The 20,653-nt window shown below is 37.5% G+C and overlaps 1 protein-coding gene across 1 annotated transcript in view; it reads right to left on the bottom strand.

The window, feature by feature from the left end:
• The window catches only part of kidins220b (kinase D-interacting substrate 220b), a 77,747-nt gene that overhangs the window by 3,478 nt on the left and 53,616 nt on the right, over positions 1 to 20,653 (bottom strand). The window contains 8 exon segments of the mRNA XM_052024536.1: positions 1,841 to 2,080; positions 3,790 to 3,888; positions 5,327 to 5,464; positions 7,527 to 7,541; positions 16,188 to 16,244; positions 17,238 to 17,354; positions 17,651 to 17,868; positions 18,941 to 19,119. Of these exon segments, the coding sequence (XP_051880496.1) occupies positions 1,841 to 2,080; positions 3,790 to 3,888; positions 5,327 to 5,464; positions 7,527 to 7,541; positions 16,188 to 16,244; positions 17,238 to 17,354; positions 17,651 to 17,868; positions 18,941 to 19,119 (1,063 nt within the window).

A 20,653-nucleotide genomic window follows, 5' to 3' on the forward strand; every position in this document is an offset into this window, starting at 1 on the left:
TATTGAAAAAACAGCTGAGTGCAAGAGTAAACATGTTTCTCTATAATTATAGAGAGCCAGGGTGAGACTGTAGCTGGAATATTGTGTACAGCTCTCCATTCCCAAGGAAGGATCTGTTTCTGATGAGGGAGTGCCACAAAGGTTCACCGGATTGATTTTCTGGGATGAGAGGTTTGTCCTGCGAGGAGAAATAAAGTAGATTGGGCCTGTACTCTCTGGAGTTCACAAAAATGAGAGGTGATGCATTGAAAAATATAAAACCCTTATGGGTCAAGTCAAGTGATCAGCCATAAACTTATCAAATAGTGGTCATACAGCATGGAAACAGGCCCTTTGACCCAACTGATCCACACTGACCAAGATGCCCATCCAAGCGATTCCTATTTGCCAGTGTTTGGCCCATAACCTTCTAAACCTTTCCAATCCATGTACCTGTCCAACTGTCTTCTAAAAGTTGTTATTGCACCTGCCTCAACCACTTCCTCTGGCAGCTAATTCCACATAGATACCACCCCTTGTGTAAAAAAGTTGCCCCTCAAGTTTCTATTAAATCTTTCCAGCCTCATCTTAAACCTATGCCCTCTAGTTCTTGATTCCCCAACCCTGGGAAAAAGACTGAATGCATTCACCCTATCTATGCCCCAATGATTTTATACACCTCTATAAGATCACCTCTCAGTCTCCTACTCTCCGAGGAATAAAGTCCTAGCTTGTCCAACGTCTCCCTACAACTCAGTCCCTCAAGTCCTGGCAACATCCTTGTAAATCTTTTCTGCACTCTTTCCAGTTTAACATTATTCCTATAGCAGGGCAACCAAAACTGAACACAATATTCCCAAGTGCGCCCTCACCAGCATCCTGTACAACTGCACCATGACCTCCCAACTTCTATACTCAATGCCCTGACTTATGAAGGCCAGTGTGCCAAAAGTCTTCTTCACCACCCTGTCTACCTGTGACTTCACTCCAAGGTCCCTCTGTTCTACAACACTGCCCAGGGCCCTGTTATTCACCGTGAGGTGTTATAGTTTGGAAAGTTACTTATCCGAATTAAACTCCATTTGACAACTTCTCAACCCACTTATTCAGCTGATCAAGATCACCCTGTAGTTTTTGATAACCTTCTTTATTGTCCACTATACCACCTTTTTTTTTAAGTGTCATCTGTAAACTTACTAATCATGCCTTGTAATTCTTATCCAAATCATTGATATAGATGACAAATTACTACGGGCCCAGCACCAACCCCCAAGGCACACCACTGGCGTCCAGTCCGAGAAACAATCTTCCACCATCACCCTCTGCTTTCTACCATCAAGCCAACTGTGCATCCAATTAGCCAGCTCTCCCTCGATTCCATGCGATCTAACCTTCCAGAGCAGCCTACCAGGTGGAGCCTTATCGTAGGCCTTACTGAAGTCCATATAAACCTTGTCTATTGCCCTGCCCCCATTGAGATTTTTTGGTGATGTGACCAAGAAAGTCAATCAAGTTCGTAAGACATGATCTCCAGTTAACAAGGCTATGCTGACTACCCCAATCAACCCGTCTTTCCAGATGTATGTATATCTTATCCCTCAGAATCCTCTCCACCCCTAACTTACCTACCAGAGATGTTAGACTTACTGGCCTATAGTTTCTAGGTTTTTCGTTGCTGCCCTTCTTAAATAAAGGCACAACATTGGCTACCCTCCAGCCTACTGGCACCACACCCGTGGCTAACAATGATGCAAATATCTGTGGTTTAGGCAGAGAGCCAAGTGGCCTTCTCCTGCTTCCATTTCCTATGTTATTTCTTTTTAGGACGCAAGATTTCAGGGACAGCTCATCTGTAACCAACCTGCCAACCAGAATTGGAGTGTCTTACTGGTTCTTCAACATCAACTGCTCTCAGCTCCTCAAAGCTGAAACTTAAGCTGAAGGTTTCCTGCGGGGAATGTCCAGGAATTTCGGAGTTTCCTGCATAATCACTGTTTGTTGCATGAAGACTGGAGCGATCAGCTTGTGCTGGAACATTTTCACCAGCAGCTCTCATTTCCTCTTGAAGTACCTGAGTATCCAAATGACGCATCTCAAACACCTTGGAAAAGATTAAACAAATGGAGTCCAATTAATTATTTTCTTAATGGGATAAAATATATTCAATTACTAGGCAAAAATCAGCAGAAGTAGAATTTTGGCTTCATGGAACAATTTCACTTTATTGGACGGGACAAAAAAGACAAACAAAAGCAGGTTTTGTCAATTATACATTTGGATTGTCACATGTAAAGTACTATTATTCTGCTTATTCAAAAGATGGAGTAAAGCAGCACGGAGACATGCCCTTTAGCGCACCATGTTCGTGCTGGCCATCATACTTATCTACACAAAGCCCACTTCCCAGCACTTGGCCCACAGTTTTCTATACCAAGGCTTTTCAAGAGCTCATCTAAATACTTACAGTTTTGAGAGTACCTGCCTCCACCATCTCCTCCGACAGTACATTCCAGATTTCCACCATCCTCTGGGTGAAATCCCTCCAAATCTCCTACATCTCACCTTAATTCCATACCATTTGCTCTTAGATACCTTTGCTATAGGGAAAAGATTCTCACCGTCTATGTCCCTTATACTTCCATAGATCTCAATCTGGTCCTCCCTCAACCTTTGCCTCACCAAAGAAAACAAATACAGCCTATCCAGTCTCTCCTCATAGCTGAAACATTCCATCCCAGGCAACATCTTGGTGAATCTCCTCTGTGCCCGCTCCATTTCAATCACACCCTTCTATAATGTGGTAATCAGAACTGTACATAGTACTAGCTGTGGTCTAACAAATGATTAATATAGTTATACCATAACCTCCCTTATATTCTATGCCCCAGCTTATAAAAGCAAGTATTTGGTGTGCCTTCTTGACCATTTTATCTGCATGTGCTGCTGCCTTCAGGGATCCTTAGAAATGTACACAAGTTCTCTCTATTCTCAGTATTTCCCAAGGTTCTAAAATTCATTGTGCATATCCTAGCCTTACTGGTCCTTGCAAAGTGTATCACTTCACATTTTTAGGATTAAATTTCATCTATCAAAGACTATCCTCTTCACTAGTGACACCACCATGAATCTTGAGCAATACTTTAAAGTCACCTGACACCAGGTGTGGACATGCTTTTGTTTTTAAACACAAAATTAGGCCAATACAGGATTGTGAATTTATAGAGTGCCTTTAACATGATAAGTCACCCCAGACAATTCACAGTAATATCAAAGAAAATTTGCTATCACTCTACATGGGAGATATTACTGCAGAGCTTGGACAAATATAAATATTTTCAGGTGAATCTTAAAGGAAGAAAGCAAGCTGGAGAGGGAGAGTGGTTTAGATAGAAGGGATTCCAGAGCTTAGGTCTTTGGCAGTTGAAGCCACTGCTGCCAATAATGGAGTGATTAAAATTGGAGACTAGTAAGAGGCCAGAATTTCAGGAATGCTGCATCTCAGAAGGTTACAGGATTTGATATAGGCTATGGAAGAGGTGGTAAACAAAAATAAGAGCTGTAAGACAGTGGTAGTGCTAAAGCAGGAACTGACAGATTAATGCAAGTCATGACATGGATAACAGAGTTCTGGGTGACCTGAAACTATGCAGGGTCAAATGAGGGAGGATTGATTAGGAGTCAAAAACTGCTTATTTCCATTATCAAGTTTTTAAACCTATTAATTCAAATGAAAACTTAACATGCTAGACTTCAAAATAATGTTGCAATCAGTTTCAAATAGTTGTCAGCATTGATTTTAAAAAATCATACCATATTTCTAAAAAGTTGCCAGTCACCAAAATTCATACTTAATTCTTTCTTCAGTTCATCCAGATTGCACTGAACTAACACTCTTCCATTAATGTTTGCCTGAACAAAGAAAGAACATTGCAATTGAAAATAATGCTGACATCAGCAAACATTTAATTTTCATTTAAAATGAGTCATGGATGATGTGTCCTCACAAATTAAATGATATCCCTTGGATCAGCTGACCAAACGACAACAGAGACAAGTGTTTCTACTGGCATAGAAACAGAAAATGCCAGAGACACTCAACAGGTTAGACAGCATCATTAACAAGAGAACAGGTTTCTCTTTCCGCAGATGCTGCCTGACCAGCTGAGTGTTTCCAGCATTTTCTATGCTTTTTTCAGATTTTGGCATCTGCTTTTTTTAAATTTTCCAATGCCAAGATGCCAGGATTCTGGAATTCACATAAAAAATTATCATTTCATATTATAACCACTAGAAAATCATTCAAAATAAGATGGCACATTCTTTCAAACAGTTTTGAAAAGGAGCTGGAAAAGTTCTTGTGAGCTTGCCAACATGATTACATATAGAAGGCACGTGGATGATGAGGGATGTGTCTCTCATTGAAAGTGGTTTCCAGTAACTGATTTGACCATCTTCAAAAGATAGCAATCATTTCTTTTGGAATTGATCCTGTCTTTTGTGCATTTCTTCCATGAGATTACATGGCTGACTGATGGGCCTTATGGCACGTCAAAGTTGCAAGACAAGAAGCGCAATGGTTTTTCTCCCCCCCATCCTTTTTCATACGTTCATAACCCACCCAAACACAATATCATTGAAAGGGTGCAAACCCAACTTTCATTAGTTAATAATTTAAACTTGTAATTCTTATGGCACAATAAGTCAGACAATTTTACGTTATTGTATTGGGATGACTGTACTATCAAATATATAGAATGTAATGATGGAGGAATATGCCATTAGAGAACAAAACATAAAGCAAGCAAAAAGTTAGACTGGATCTTAAATTGTTGCAAGGTGATTTCTAGAAAGGAATGCTTTAGTTAGTTCAAGCATCCAGCATTTTAACACTATTAAATTGCTAAAAATGTAAGCATTAAAAATTGCTAAAAATATAAGCAGCATTAAAAGGCAAATGCAGTATGAAATCAAACACACAAATTGACTTTTAGTCAATAGCTTAAAACTTTTCTGTTTTTGTTAGCATTCTTCATTTGGATCCAAGGAAAATCTTCCTTAGATCCAAATGACCTACATCTTGGAAGGTTTGTAACTTCTCACTAAAATGAGTTAGGTTGTGAATGATGAGTGTTTACTGATCTTGGAAACATACAAATGTTCATTAAAGTGAATGCAATACCATGAAAAAGTTTGTATAACAGATTCCTCAAATCATGAGGGCAAGTACCATTAAGTAGAACCATTTGCAATGAGGCTTAAAACACTAATCTCTGACCTGGACATGAGAAGGAGACTCAGTCCACTGGGAAGGTAACTTCAAGGTCATTGAACATTATATAACTCCTACCTTTTTGATAGTGCAAATGTACTGAACCAGCATGGCTTGGTCAATTCCTTCCAATTGTCTAAGTTTTTCACAAATAGCATCCACATTCATTGAACTGAGTGGAGCAGTAGCACAAGCTGCTGCAATAGAATTGGCCACCTATTGGACAAGAAAACATTAAAATATGCAATTTATTGTATACAGCCATGTTAAAATTTCTGATTATCTGGAAAAAAAACAAAACCGTAACCTGTTAACACATAGATGATTACTAAGGTTATGCTGTCTCAACTTTAAAATACATTAGCATACAGGAAGAAATTTGACATGAAAGCCAAATCAGAAGGTGAAGTCTTCACAATGGCTCAGATGGTGAAACATTCTGAAAAGTTTAACCCTGTAAGCTATCAAATTCCAAAACAGCTCAATAATTATGAAAAGAAAATGTTGAATTACAATCACTTCTTAATTCAAATTTCTCAGTTAAATGGCTTATTAAACCTTTTGATTAGAATACTCATTTAGCCCAAAATTAAAATGAATAAAAAGCATTAAAACAACATGGTTTTCATTAGTCTAATTAAGTGAATGCCTGAGGGACAATAAATTGAGAGTATTAAAATAAATGTTTTAAACACCATTCCCTAAACCTCAAATCTGGATTAAAAATCCAGCAGCACAGCATACTGGAAGTTTCCTTTGTTTATATGCAACAGTTCTCATGTTCTTTCAAATTTTAACAGTCCTGAGAGAGCTCTCAATACTAAGAAGTAAGCAAAAGCAAATTGTTCATGTTTTAAGATTTACAGGTAACCTCACCCAGAGATGCAAGGGATAGCATTAATCAGATATTGGAAAGGTTCATACTGCTGCAGTATACTGTACTCTTCTGAAATCTGAATGAAGTGTGCAAGGAATTTTAATGAGTATTTCTACAATTTTCTACTTCATTTTCAGATTTCTAACATGTGATATATTTTGCTTTTGGATTAATGTCCAAATGATCTAAGAATTCTCAAGGAAGTCATTAGCTGCTTGAAAATGGAAAAGTATTCAATTTCTCAGTGCTGATCTCCACTTGTCTTGATAAACAAAAATACTAACTACATCTTGGTAAATGTGAAAGCTATCTTCCACAATTCCATGCTTTAACTGGGTTGGAAGAACAGCAACATAGTTATAAAACAATACTTTTCACCGAAGTGACAAAACACTACAAACTAATTCATCACAACAGAGTTATACAATGTTTGCATAGTTCCATCACTTCAGTTTAGTGTCTTGCAAAGTTTTTTTCTCCCCACTGCTACACTTACCTGTATCATCCAATTTTGATGTCCAGCAATATATGAAAGAATACTACACAACTCTAACAATCATCATGGCTAGACATGTAGAAAATGTCTGTTTTGCAATATGCACACACACACACAAAGAAAAAGCTGGACTTTATGGTCATCAAGCTCCAAGCAAAAACAATTAACTGGCCAATCTCATGCCCAAGCATATGCATAATACATAACAGTAAGCTATTTGTTTCTTGACAAATACAGATATCCCTCTCCCAATTCCTTTTCTCCAGCCATGCATGTGTGCAGCCGAGAAATATGTGGCTTGCTCTCTGCAATCTACATTGTGTGCACTACCACAACATGAATTAATAGCATCCAATCAAATCTTCTTCCAATTTCCCAGATCCTTCCAAAGAAATCAACCGCTTTCTCTGAGCGGCTTCAACCAGCAATTTGATTGTGAGAATGGTTTGAAGTAGGGGAGACAGTCTATATCTCCTAGACTGTGTGTTATTTCAATTATATATATTAAAAAAACCACACTAATTAAAATCAAAGGTCAATAATGACCCTCTGTCATCTTTGTACAACTTACAGATAATAGAGCACTCATGGTTTGAGATTTTTGTGTCCCTTGTTGAAATGTTTACTACAGTATGAAATAGATACTTCTGCAATGTGAAGATTTTCATGTTTTACAGCAAATGTTTTGTTTATTTTTCTTTTAATTGCAATTGTACATTACTAACATGTTGAAGCACCTTTTCTAAAAAAAAATCACGTAACAACATGCAAAAGGCTTGTTAATCTGCTGCAAGCGGTCTTGTGGTTAGTACGGCAGCATAACACAAATTGTTAATAATTCAGCAACAAAGATAGCTGCTGTATGAATCATTTCACTCCAGGAGCGGACAAGGTTGTTTTTGTACCTGCTTTAATTTAAGCTGCATAGGAGAAGAGAGAAATACAGAGATAAAATTTGTCAAAAAAAGACACGAGAGGAAGAAATTAACTAAAAGATAAAGTCAGAATGATTTTCAGTTCAGTATTGACTTTCTAATTCATTCAAAGTGGAAGTTTGCACCTAATTATCATCTCATTCTGTAATTGCTGGTGACATACTGCTGGCCATTCCACAAAAATGTGTGTTTTGGGCACATTTTAATACTTTTAAAGCACACCAAACTTATCTCTTTAAATCGTTAAATAAAAAGTGTTTATTTAAGAAATGTCCCCATTTCCAAAAGATATCAAAATACCATGCCATTGTTAAAACAAAGTCCCTTTAACACTTACATTTACTAATGTACAGAAAAGAATAATGCCAAACATAGATTAAGAACAAAAATGCCTGGGAAATTACAGAATTACTTAAGTGGTTGTACATTAAATTCAAGTTTGGAAGATGGAGTAGTTCAATGAACAAAGTACATTCAGAAGCACTTCCACATTTGTACATGTGGAAATTAATCCAAGCAGACCTGTGCAATAATAACAGGATATAACTGCTCACAGCCAAACCATTAAATTCTTGTATTATATTTGCAGATACCAAGATCGCTATCATTCTTACTTAAGATTATATACAACACTTGAAATAACATTACTACAAAATTTACAAAAGGGCATTTTTAAAATTATAAAATCCTGATTTGTCAGTGTCCAAGTGTTCTTGTTTTCTGAAACCAATTTGGACAGAGACAAAAAAGTTAAGAAGCTCTATTATAGGCACATGAATATGCAGAGAATGGCGGGATATGGACCACGTGCAGGCAGAAGGGTTTAGTTTAGTTAAGCACCATTAGCTTAATTACTTTGGCACAACATCATGGGCAAAAGGGCCTGTTCCTTTGCTGTATTGTTCTATGTAAAGTAAACATGGTTTGAGGTTATGCATGTAAATAAAGCACAAGACAGACCTTTAATAATGCAATTCAAAAGGAGAAAAGAAGCCTTTCCAAACTTTCCAATTCTGACAATCAGAATTGCATTAGAGGCACAAAAGCAAAATATCTGCGCTCTTATAATAGGTAGTAAATCCAGTTGGTATGTGGAATATTCCGTCATGTGGACAAAATAACATGCTAAATCATTTCTTAAAAGGAGGAATATCAGATAAGCAAAAGGAAGGAAAATGCAAAAGTTTCAGCCAATGTCAATGGATTCTCTGAAAAATTAAAGCTTTAGTGATGACTTGCAGAATAATATACAAAATGGCAATATATTTCAGTATATTTAAATAGACAATTTTAATGTCCATTATGAAATTCTCTTCCTCACTCAAACATCCCTAAAGTCAGGAACTTGTGCCAGAGTACAACAACACTAGTGATGTTGGCCTCTTGGTACGTTTGTCACTTGTTTGGTCTTACAGTGTGAAATTGCTTTGTGATTGCTGATTGACCATAATAGTTTATCGTGATCTCACTTCAATATTCACATATTGTCCTGCATTATTAGGTGTACAGCAGCAACAGATGCAAGGATTTGTTTTTGAATGACTTAACATGATAGGTTACAGACTCTTTTTACTCATTCAAGCGTTGGTAATGTATCCAAATCACAATTTATGTAATTTGGTCTGTTGTTCCCAAAATCCTGGTGCAGCACATTGGATATTTTGGAAAATTCTACTTAAACTTTCAAACCATTTTGGATGCCCCAAATCTGGGCTATAAAAATCCCACTCATTACCAGAACATTTTGGATATGCTATCGAACTTACATTGCACACTTACAATGGCAAAACTAATGTAAAAGTATTTTAAAAGCTGAGTTACTGCTACTATTGTTTCTCTGTTCTCGTAACTACCGTAGTTCAATATTTTTCCATTTAATGCCCATAAAATGCATCCTACTAATAAAGATTTTGAACACACCATTGCCACACTCTAAATTCATATCAATACTCAAAAATTCTGGTCGTGCAAATGTGTTCAAATTATTTAAAATACCATAAAAGCAGGCACACTGTGCCACAGAAGTCTTTTATCTTGAAAATAAAACCAGTGGCTGAAAAATTACTAAACACTTACAAACTTAGTGGTCAGGACTGGAAACTGAATATACCAGATTACAAGATCCACAGTGAGGAAAAGGAATCTTGCAGAAGTTTACAAATATAAAAGAGTGATAAGCAGGCAGTAAAAACATTATAGGTAAAATTAAGGAACCAAAAAAATGATTTACAATTGTATTGACCCCCTTATCCAGCAGCTGCAAGTGATAAAACGATTTAATGCAGAGATCAGACAAACATGGAGCAAAGGCAGAGTGGTTTTTAATGGGAACAAGGTGACATTTCAATGAAGATCAAAAAAACTGCAGATGCTGGAAATCTGAAAAAAAGAACAGAAAATGCTGGAAGCACTCAGCAGATCAAGCCGCATCTGTGGGAAAAAAAAGAGTTAAACGTTTCAGGTTGAAGTCTCTGTCAGAATAGGGAAGACGCTCATTAAACTGGATGGAGGGTGAGGGAGGGGGAATGTCTATGAGAGGGTAAAACCAGGTGACCATGGGGATAAGCTGTAAACAAGGTTATCTGGTCAATGAGTGAATAGGAGGAGTTAGAGAGTGAGAAAATGGACAAAATAATGTAAGAATTGCAAAATGCAGAGTAGGAAGATATGCCTGGCAGGTCAGACCTGTGATGTCCTCCTCTTCCAGAGAAAAATAAGAGGTAAACAAATGAACTTAACCAATATAACACACGGATGATACAGCCAGAAATCAAGTTACCCAAAGTTGTAGAATTCATCATCGAGTCCAGAAGGCTGCAATGTGCCCAAGTGGAAGATGAGGTGCTGTTCCTCAAGCTTGTATTGGGCCTTGCTGCTACAGTACAGGTGGTCACAGACTGATAGTTCCGAGCGAGAGTTTGAAGAAGAATTAGTGGCAAGCAACAGCAAGCTCAGGGTTGTCCCTGTGGACTGAACCCAAAGCAGAGGAGACCACAATGTGAACACAGAATGCAGTACACCAGAGTGGAAGTAGTAGAAGTGAATTGCTGTTTCACCTGGAAATACTGTTTGGGTTTCTGGATGGTGGGAAGGAAAGAGGTAAAAAAGACAAATGTTGCATTGCCTGTGGTTGCAAGGGGAAGTGCCATATGAATGGGAATGGTTAGTGGAAACAGAAGAGTGAATCAGGGAGTCATGAAGAGAACAGAGGTATAAAAGAATTGTATATCCATAATAAAGATGAGCCTGTAAGGGACCAGGGAATTCAAAACAGTCAAAGTGATGGTAGGCATCACAAGCGTCATGGATACAAGTTGGAAGGGACTGGACCAAAAGGAGAAAAGATAGAGTCAACGCAAGAAAAAATAAGTTCAGTGGGGTAACAGCAGGCTGAATCAATGAGTCTGCCAGTGCAGCCCTGTTTGTGGATTTTAGGCAGGAGATAGAAGTGGGATGTGTGGGGCTAGGACATTAAGGCTGGAAGTTGTGGAGGGAAGATCTTGAAGGTAGTGAGATCCACAGATGTATGGGTGACCACGACCTGATATTCAATGATGGGGTCATGATCAAAAGGGAGGTATGAGATGGTGTCTGAGAGCTGACATTTTCACCTCTGCGAGATAAAGGTCAGTTAGCCAGAACACAACAGGACCACCTTATCAATAGGTTTGATGACAATATTGAAGTTGGTTCTTAGTGAATGTAGTGCTACAGGTTCAGGTTAAAGAGCGAGAGAGAAGTGAAAAAAAAAAGATGATCTATGTCACGTCAGCAGTTAGATCTGGAGAGGGTAAGTGGCCAGAGGGGGGGGATCCAGGTGGATCAGGAGTATTGAAGATAGGTAAAAGGGTGATAGGTGAAGTTTGGGTGAAGGCTTCTGGCCAAAGAGAAACAGCAGAGAAAGAACAGTTCAACATCACATCTCATTTTTATGTAAATTACAATAATCAGATGAACTCACAAGAAAGGTAGAACATTTCTTGTGTGTTTAGGGCAGTTTTATGCAATATTTCCTACTATCAATAAAAGGCCAGGTCATATTATAATTTAATAATGAGCCTTAAACTGGAGGATTTTACATCCAGAGAAAAGAATTCTCTTTACAAAAGCAACACTCATGATTGAAGTGATGATGGATAACACATACATAATATACATATAAAATATAAAGAAACAATTCTTGGCTAATAAGGAAACAAGGATAAAATATTAGGTATCAAGAAATTTGCAAGGGATGTCAAAATCATTTCAAAAGCTTAAGTCAATTATATTGTGAAAGGGAAGCTGGTTAACAGCAATGTGGGTGTGGGCACCTAAAATATGCTACATATCTGAAGAATATTACTACTGAATCAGAAATGGGTATTCTATCATCAGCACATGCAAATTAACAACAAAAAAAAAGAAAATAATGGCTCTAATTTTTAGGAATAGATGGTTTCCATCCCAGGGATTAAAAAGTGCGAGCATTTACAATGTTCTTTTGATCTCACAAAAACTCTCTCAATTCAGGAGTCATTCCTTTAAATTAGAACACTGCACATTGTTCCACTATTTAATACATAGGATAAGCAGAAACCACAGTATTATAATCTAAATTAACCTGTTAATCTAGAGTCAGGAAATTACAAGAGACTATAATTGAAAAGGTAATTAATTATATCTAAATAACTTGAAATTTTTCAGCTGACCAGGGAACCAGCATGGATTGTCAGAGATATTCAGGAACACACAACCATACGGATTATAAAGCTTTCTTCCAGCTGTTTTATGGGCAGGGGTAGTTATGCATTCCCCTAAACATGGTGGTAATACATCACACAAGGTTCAGCAAAAGGTATAGTGCATGTTTCCAACAGCTGATCCGTAAAAGGCAAGTTCACACTTGTCACTCAGGTCAGAAGAATGAATGGGTATCTCACCATTGATAGGGTGAGATAGGCTTTTGACAGCCATTGATAGACTGTGTCAATAGCTTAGAAATTAGAATGAGAAGGCAGCTGCAAAGCTTCACTATTATAATGCAGGAAATCTGACAGCCATGTCTGGAGTTTCTAAGTCATAAGTCCTGATTTTACTGCTAATGACGTCTTGCTCCCACACAGGGTGCAGGACACAAGTCACAGATTCCTTCTTTGTGAAAATTAGTGAAACAATCACTTCAACTACTTACAAACCATTCGTACTCAAAGGACTCTGAAGATGTCACATATTGTCAACCAATTCCAATATTGGTGCATAGATGTAAATATAGTTCTCTCTGAACAAGGCCTTGCACATTTTAAACGGGGTTGGCAATCTCCATCTAAATGGCCAGTAATTGCTTTTACACTCACATAATGACAAATGTTGTTGTTGTAGAAAATGCAATGGCCGATCAGCACACAACAAGCTCTCCGATTTTTGAAAGAATTTAGGAAGAATAACAGACATTAATTATTGCAGTGAATAGACTATTAGGCTCCAGTGAGGCTTTGCAGAACTGAAAAAGATAAGGATGGAGTCATATTCAGTGACAAACCAACTGTTGCAAATAATAGGCCCATTAGCTTTATGTCCTTTTCTTGCCATTATGGAGGTGTTAAACCGGTGGCTGTATTGATCTCCTGAGATCAGTGCTGCAGATTTTGTTAGAAATAGGTGCAGATGATAATATTAATGCCTATAAAACTTGCCCCTGTAGCTACTAGACAGCAGTTGGCATTACAAGCCACATTGCTAACTGGATCATTCCTGTTCTGTGGTGGACTTGTCACTGGATGGTTTGAGGAAGCCATCAAATGATTAAATCTTTCCAGAAAATGTATCAGAGGACAGTGCTGGTGGTGAGAACAGAGGAAAATTGTCCCAGAAGTGGTAGAAAAGCAGCAGAATATGGTATTCTCAGTAAATCTGGTTATTTATTTCATTGTAAATGCTGAGACTGAATTTTCACTCTGATAATTGAGCTTCCAATATATCAAGTACAACTTGAAAAAGAAAGCGGTTGTGAAAGATAAATTTGACCAACTAAGGAAGGAACAGGCTTACCTTTCAATCTATCTATCCAGGCATTCAAAAGACCAGGCCGAAGTTGAAGGGAGGAGGGAGAAGGGCTCCAAATAACGTGTAGATTTTCCGATCAGCATGGGCAAATAGGGCAGATGTGTGGAGCTACCACGTGGCAAAAATCTGGTACATTGACAAGAACAAGCTGCAGTCTGACACTTGGTTTTACCTCCTTATCAACAAACTGCAGTGTTAGCCTTGTATGCTGATATTTTGGATTGGCTCTCATTCTGGCAATTGGGTGATGTAGCACCATCTGCCTTATTTCCTCTTATCAAAGGAGGCTATTCAGCCCATCAAGTCCATGCTGATTTACAGAGTAATCCTATTCCCCCTTTAATTTCCCCTATAACCTGTTCTCCCCAATAACACCATCAATTCTACCACTCACAACAAACCATGGACAACATATCGTGGCAAATTAACCTACCAGCCTGCACCTCTTTGGGACATGGGAGGAAACCAAAGCACCCAGAGGAAACTGACATAATCACATTGAGAACTTGCAAACGCCACAGAGACAGCACCAGAGATCAGGATTGAACCTGGATTGCTGGAGCTGTGAGGCAGCAGCTTGAGCAGTTGTCACCCACAACTGCACTTCAACATCTCCACATTAGTGGATTAGACACTGAGCCGCGCAGGTACACATCTTCACCGATCCCTCCATTTGGCCTGTTGTTTGGTCGCCAGAGATTTGAGCACAAAAAAATCTAGGTTGACACTACAGTGCAGTACTGCACAGATGTCTTTCACATGACATTTTAAATAGAGGCCTCATCCATTCTTGGGTGGAAAAAATATCCTATTGCACCATTTTGAAGTACTGTTGAAGGTTTGTTTCACTCTCCACAGATGCTGCCTGACCAAGCGTATCCAACATGTTCTGTATTTAATCTTCAATTTGTCGAGTATATATGCCACATTTACTCCCCAAATCCTCTAGGATATTGAGGATATTACAAAGATTACATTTTCTTCGTGCATCTTTACACAGCCATCTTCTGGTAACCTTGAAAGCAGTGATGAATGCATTAGGCCCCAAAGTTACTGTACATCCAGCCTGTAGGATGCTTCCTTTCAGCCTGAAACAGTCATCGGCAAGCTACTGCATTTGCCACTCCCCGATCCACTCATCGTCCAGTGACAACTTGGTCAGCAAAACCAACTTGTGAAGAGCAAGGCCTAATGCAGTGCAGGGACTTGTAAACAAAAGCCCCGTATCCAGAAATATTTTGACAGCTAGGTAAATCAGAACCCAGGCTTACTTGTGGTCAAAATTGTCAAGAGCTTGGAATGATAGGTAACTGCAGTCACTAACTGCCATATATTCAAATGAAATTGAAGTCAGTCATAGTATTAAAAAACAAATTTAGCCATTAAAATAGTTAAGATTATTAAAACACTAACTCACTAGAAAACACTAAACCAATGAAAAGCATCAGAACACATTACATTCTATCTTCCTGACAGTTGAAAATGAAGTCGCTAAACCTGTGATATCGCAGGATGTGGGCACTCCATTACTGGACCCCATTGACAATCCAAAGTCTGAGCATGGTTGGAATGAAAGCAGCATTGCCCTTTCAGGAAGTTTGGGACTTCCGTTTCCATTCAAGTGTCCATGAGAAGTGATTTGTATCATCAGTCTGGCCAACCCTGGCTGGGGATTGTGAATTACTGCTATAGAGTTTGAGAGTTAGCTTCCTACAGAGATTAATTTGAATTTCTTATGGAAATACAAAAATATAATCACCAAGTTAATCCAGTATGGGTTTCATATCACCATTAAAATGAATTTGGGGATCTGAAGGGTAATTTCCCTCTCTATCTACACAGAGAGCTGTTGATAGCTGGAAGGCACTTCCAGAGGAGGTGATGGAATAGGATACAATTACTACGTTTAACAGGCATTTAGACAGACATTTAACTAGGCAAGGCATAGAAGGATACATTCCAAAAATGGGATTAGCTTAGATGGGCAAGGAGGATGGCATGGATGTGGTGGGCTGAAAGGCCAATTTCTATTTCCAGCCCTTCACCCTAACACAGACCTTTTCTTTTTTCTCTCTGCTATTCACCCACTTCCTCTGCAACTTAAACCTTGTTTCATTTCGAATTTTCCCCAGTTCTGACAAAAGTTCATCAACCCAAAATGTTAACTGTTTTTTTTCCTCGACAGATGTTGCTAATGTGCTGAGTATTTTGCCATTTTCTATATTATAATCCATAAGGTTAATACTTTTGCTGTAATTGATACTGACCAATGAACAAAAATTTTCAAATTAAATTCTTACCAAGTAATAATTAATCAACAACTATTAGGACACAATGGTATTTTTATTCAAAAGATGGTTTTAGTAATGTCTAGTTCTATGAGCTAACCTGAAGCAATTCAAAAACTGATCAAGACTACATAACTACATTATGGTCAACACTGCAACCACATACATCACACCAGACACAGACAGTGGAAAAGAAAGTGAAAATATTGTTCAAAATGGCTTTTTCTAATTGGTTAGATTATCACAGTGGAAGAAGCAATAATATGCTACGACTCCACACCACATGACTACTCATTACCAGTGAGGTGTCTGTGGGGGAAGGAAGCCCCTCATCAGCAGCCTCCTCGATCACCTCCTGACAAGAAGAAAATCACAGTTTTGGGTAACCACATAAATACATTGAAAGCAAATAATGTACACCTTATTTCTCATTAACATTATAGCCTGACCAGAAAACTGAGTGTTTCTGTTCCACATGCCCTTGCAATTGCTTTTTGTGTAACATGTTAAATGAAATGGTACAAATTATTCTGCAATAATTAAATTTACTGATGGTATATTGTATGTTAAAATAATCATCACAAATGAAGGAAAAACTCAAATCCCAACTTAAACTATGAAGTGATCAAAATGACATTGTGGTGCTCATGCAAACAGTCTGATTTAGTTGGAATCTTAGGTGACTTAAAATTAACTTTTGTTCCCAACCACTGAAAATGAAAGTTTGGTGGCAACAGCTAGCCACTTGACTCATATTATTCAATTTATACGTTCCATACAAATTTTGTTACTCTAGTTTTACATAGAGTAATTGTGGTCCAATTGCATGAACTGGATGCACTTGAAATGCAAGTTTACAAAGGGATACACCAAATCACAAACCAAAAGTTAAGCAATATCACTGATAATACATTTCAGATTTTTTTTTAAAAACAGACACAATTTAGGTACTCAGAACAAGAAATCTAAAGTTTAAAAATAAACAGACAGTGCTGTTTGATAAAGGTAAACAGTTTTAACTGAAGCATAAAAGGAGAGAACAGCAGCAGCAGAGTACAAACATACAAAATTCTGTCTGGATTCAGAAAAAAATACTAAAAAGTTTACATGCAAACTTAATATGCAGGAGAGTGGTGAAGAATTTCCAAGAAGTAAAGCAAGCTGGTATCGCAAAGATACTATTTTGGCAGGAATGAATGAAGAATCTCAGCAATAACTTTAAAATGTATACTTCATTAATATTCATATGATTCTATCATATACCTAGCAAAAGAAAAGTTTGGTAATAAATTTAACTGCTTTACAAAATATGTACTTCAATGTTCATTTTTCCTTTTGCAATACTTACTAGATTACTGTTCTGTTCCCTTGAGAAACTGGATTTGGTTGATGAACGTGAGATGGGATGCTGCAAACTGCCAAAGTATTGCCTTGGCAGGTAACAAATATGAGGGGCAAAATATGGCTATGGAAAAGGAACAGGTGAAAAAAAAATATTTTTAGGAAAATCAAATGAAGTCACAAAGGAAAAAAAAATACACAGAACATATGGCATGATGTTACAAATTTTCAATTGTAGAATATAATTACTTCCCAAACCTTGCTTCACAATGAACTAAACTTAAAACAAGCAACATATGGTTATAAATTAAAAGTGAAGGGATGGCGATATGGAATGTTAGTGTCACAAAAGAGATAATTTTAATATGTCTATAATCACTTTAGATTTAGTTCAATTAAATAATGGAGTAGTTTACTTACCCGGTTATAAAATGGATGCTGTTGGCCCACCATGCCACTATAAAAGCTGCTAGGATGTTGTGGTGACATTACATTACCATTGAATGAAGTGGAAGAGGAGCAGACTGACGGTGCCTGGCTAAACACAGTCCGAGGCGGAGCTTCCTGCAAAGGTAGTGAAGGAAAAGGAATTCCTGTGATATTCACTGTGGACATCTGATCCCTAGCTGCTCGGATATCTGCAGACAAAGAAAAACCATGCTCAAAGACCCAATATATAAAGACAGCAAATGTTCACAAATACATTTTCAGAGAAAAACATTTTCCCGATTTGTAGCCTAGGTAAATTACATATCTCTTTCTACGTGCAGCACCCCTGGTATGTACTTTGGTGAGTAAGTACATGCTTTCATTTTGAAAACATTTGTCTACAGCCAACTTCTCTTAACCTTGATACAAAGTGGTAAACAAGTAGCCTTCAGTCTCCCAAACTGTTGAGTAACCAGCTGGAAATTGTTAATTGAAGATGGGTAACTTAAGAGTCAATCTGTGGGTCTAGCCAAAAGCACACCAACCTCAGAGTGCAGCATCCATGAAGTGTGAACTTTAGTGTGTAAAGGACTTCAGTGATGTTAGGATGACAAAAATAGAATTAAACAAAATAGCTACATGGCAGGGCAACTGATATGCTGCAGCTGTAGCCTGTAGGAGTTGATGGAAACCATTGGGGCTCATGATAACCATATCTAAAGTATTTACAGCTCAAGGATCTTCAGCTCAGAATTGATAATCCAGAGTCCAAGATTTCAATACTGCAATACATCAGGGAGGGGAAGGTTCCCCAAATACTTTGTTCCAGGAAGCATTCACACTCTTTAGATCAAGTACTGTAGAAATGGTCAATCCAGAAGGACTAGAGAATGTGACTATGAGTGAGGTGGGTATAGAGATTCAGAAAGCAGTGTCAGGAGAAGCCTCAGCCCTTGTACTTGTTCAACAGGTGTGATGTTTCCCAGTCCGTGTGAACGAGACCAGAGACTGCATGGTGGATGAGCAAGCTGAGCACAGTGCTATGATAAAGGAAGCCATTTTTGTGCACTGATAAGGAAAGGGAATATAGAGTATGAGAGCAGGTTAGCAGAAATACAAAAACAGATTGAAAGAGCTTCTATAGATATGTGGAAACATGAAGATTAGCAAAGGTCAAGTAGGGTCCATTAACAAAGAAGAAATTATAACGGGGAATAAAGAAATGGGAAACAGCTGTGATTGTCAAAGATTTTGCTTGATTAGCATATTAAAAATACAGACCTGCAATAATTTCACGCAGTTTAGGATCCAAATTCACTGTGCACGGTAGAAATGTTTTTACATCTCGTGCTGAAAGAATAGGCATTCTCGAAGATAGGAATACTTCAAAGCTACGAATATCACTGTCAATTTCTAGAAGTGGCTCCACATCTTTGGTAGTTGGTATGTTTTTGGAAATCCTTAACATAAATCATAGGAAATATTATTGCATAAATAAAAAAAATACTTGCTTCTGGTTCTGGGAGAAACAAGAACAGAATATTTTATGTTCAAAATAGTTACCACAAATGCCATTTATGTCAACTCAGAAGAGTTTAAAGGAGCAAATAAAAACATTGAAGCTAAATTCAAAAGGAAAAAAAAGGTTTTCCGCTGTTATCCAGTAATATAATTTTAATAAACAGAATTATAATACTGTAAAGTATCCGAGCATAATCGATTGAAAAAAATTTTGAAATCAGGAAATCTAAATAGCATCTCTACAATTGATCCACCAAACATCAAATTAATATTTGAACTATTGGTCACAGGAAAAAAAAAATCAAACTGCAAGTAAAAACAGAATTGAATGCATCTTTTCAATATTGGCAATCTTTCAATACACAAAGGAAATGTACTGAAGTCCAACAGTTGGCAATTAAACAGCTAACAGGGTTCCTCTAATACTTTTAACTTTTCTTATCAACTGCCACAGCATATGAAACAGACAAAAATAAATTTTGTCAGCTGCACCCTGAAGCTCAATCTCCAAAGGCACACAGTCAAACTTCTTCAGTCTGCAAGGGGCTTTGTAGTTCTGTATTGTTTCAATATTTACGTACAGCTCAAGCAGCTTTACTGGGCTCTACCTAAAACAATTGGATAATTAACAATGCCCATACCATTAAAAAAAATCCCATCAACTAGATCATCTAAAAAAAAGTATTTTAGTTTCCCTAGTTTCAAACACAATAGTTTTATTTGTTCAAATAACATCAATTAACACTAATTTTCCATTGTATGGAGCAAATATACAATTACTATAAAAGTTGTTATTTTATTCACAACTGAAAAGTTTCCTGGATATGACATGTTTACTCAAACTTTTTCCACAACCTGAAAGCTTCTACCCCACCCTTCTCAGCATTGAATTACCCAAGTAATTAAATGCAGAATTTATTACTTATTCATATGAAAGTCAATCCAGCTTGATTATTTAATATTGTCATTGCAATTTTAAAGACGCAAAGCATTGAGGGGAAATATCAAATTTAGCCACCAAATTGCCTTACAACTTATTAAAATTAAAAAAGCTGCAGGAAATCTGAAACAAAGACAGAAAATGCTAGAAAAACTCAACAGGTCAGGCAGCATCTGTGGAAAGAGAAACAGTCAATGGTTTGGGTCTGAGATCTTCTGTCAGAACTGAGAGAGAGATGCAAATTAGTTTTCAATGAGGCAAGTTGGGGGAGGGTTGAGTAGAATAAAGAAAATGTCTGCAATGGAATGTCAAAATGGCTCAATGATAGCAGTTACCAAGAAATTAAGCTTCTTGCTCTGTGTAATGAGTTGATAATGGTAAGATGGTGGTACCTTCCTGGCATGCTAGACTTGTATAAACAGAATAAGAAAAATTAAACCAACATCATATAAAAACAGAAAATTGAAAATGGTGGAAAAACTCAGCACGTCAGGCAGCATCTGTGAAAAGAGAAACAGTTAAAATATCAGATG

Source organism: Pristis pectinata, chromosome 10 (genome assembly GCF_009764475.1).
Source record: "Pristis pectinata isolate sPriPec2 chromosome 10, sPriPec2.1.pri, whole genome shotgun sequence".
NCBI classification, from domain to species: Eukaryota; Metazoa; Chordata; class Chondrichthyes; order Rhinopristiformes; family Pristidae; genus Pristis; species Pristis pectinata.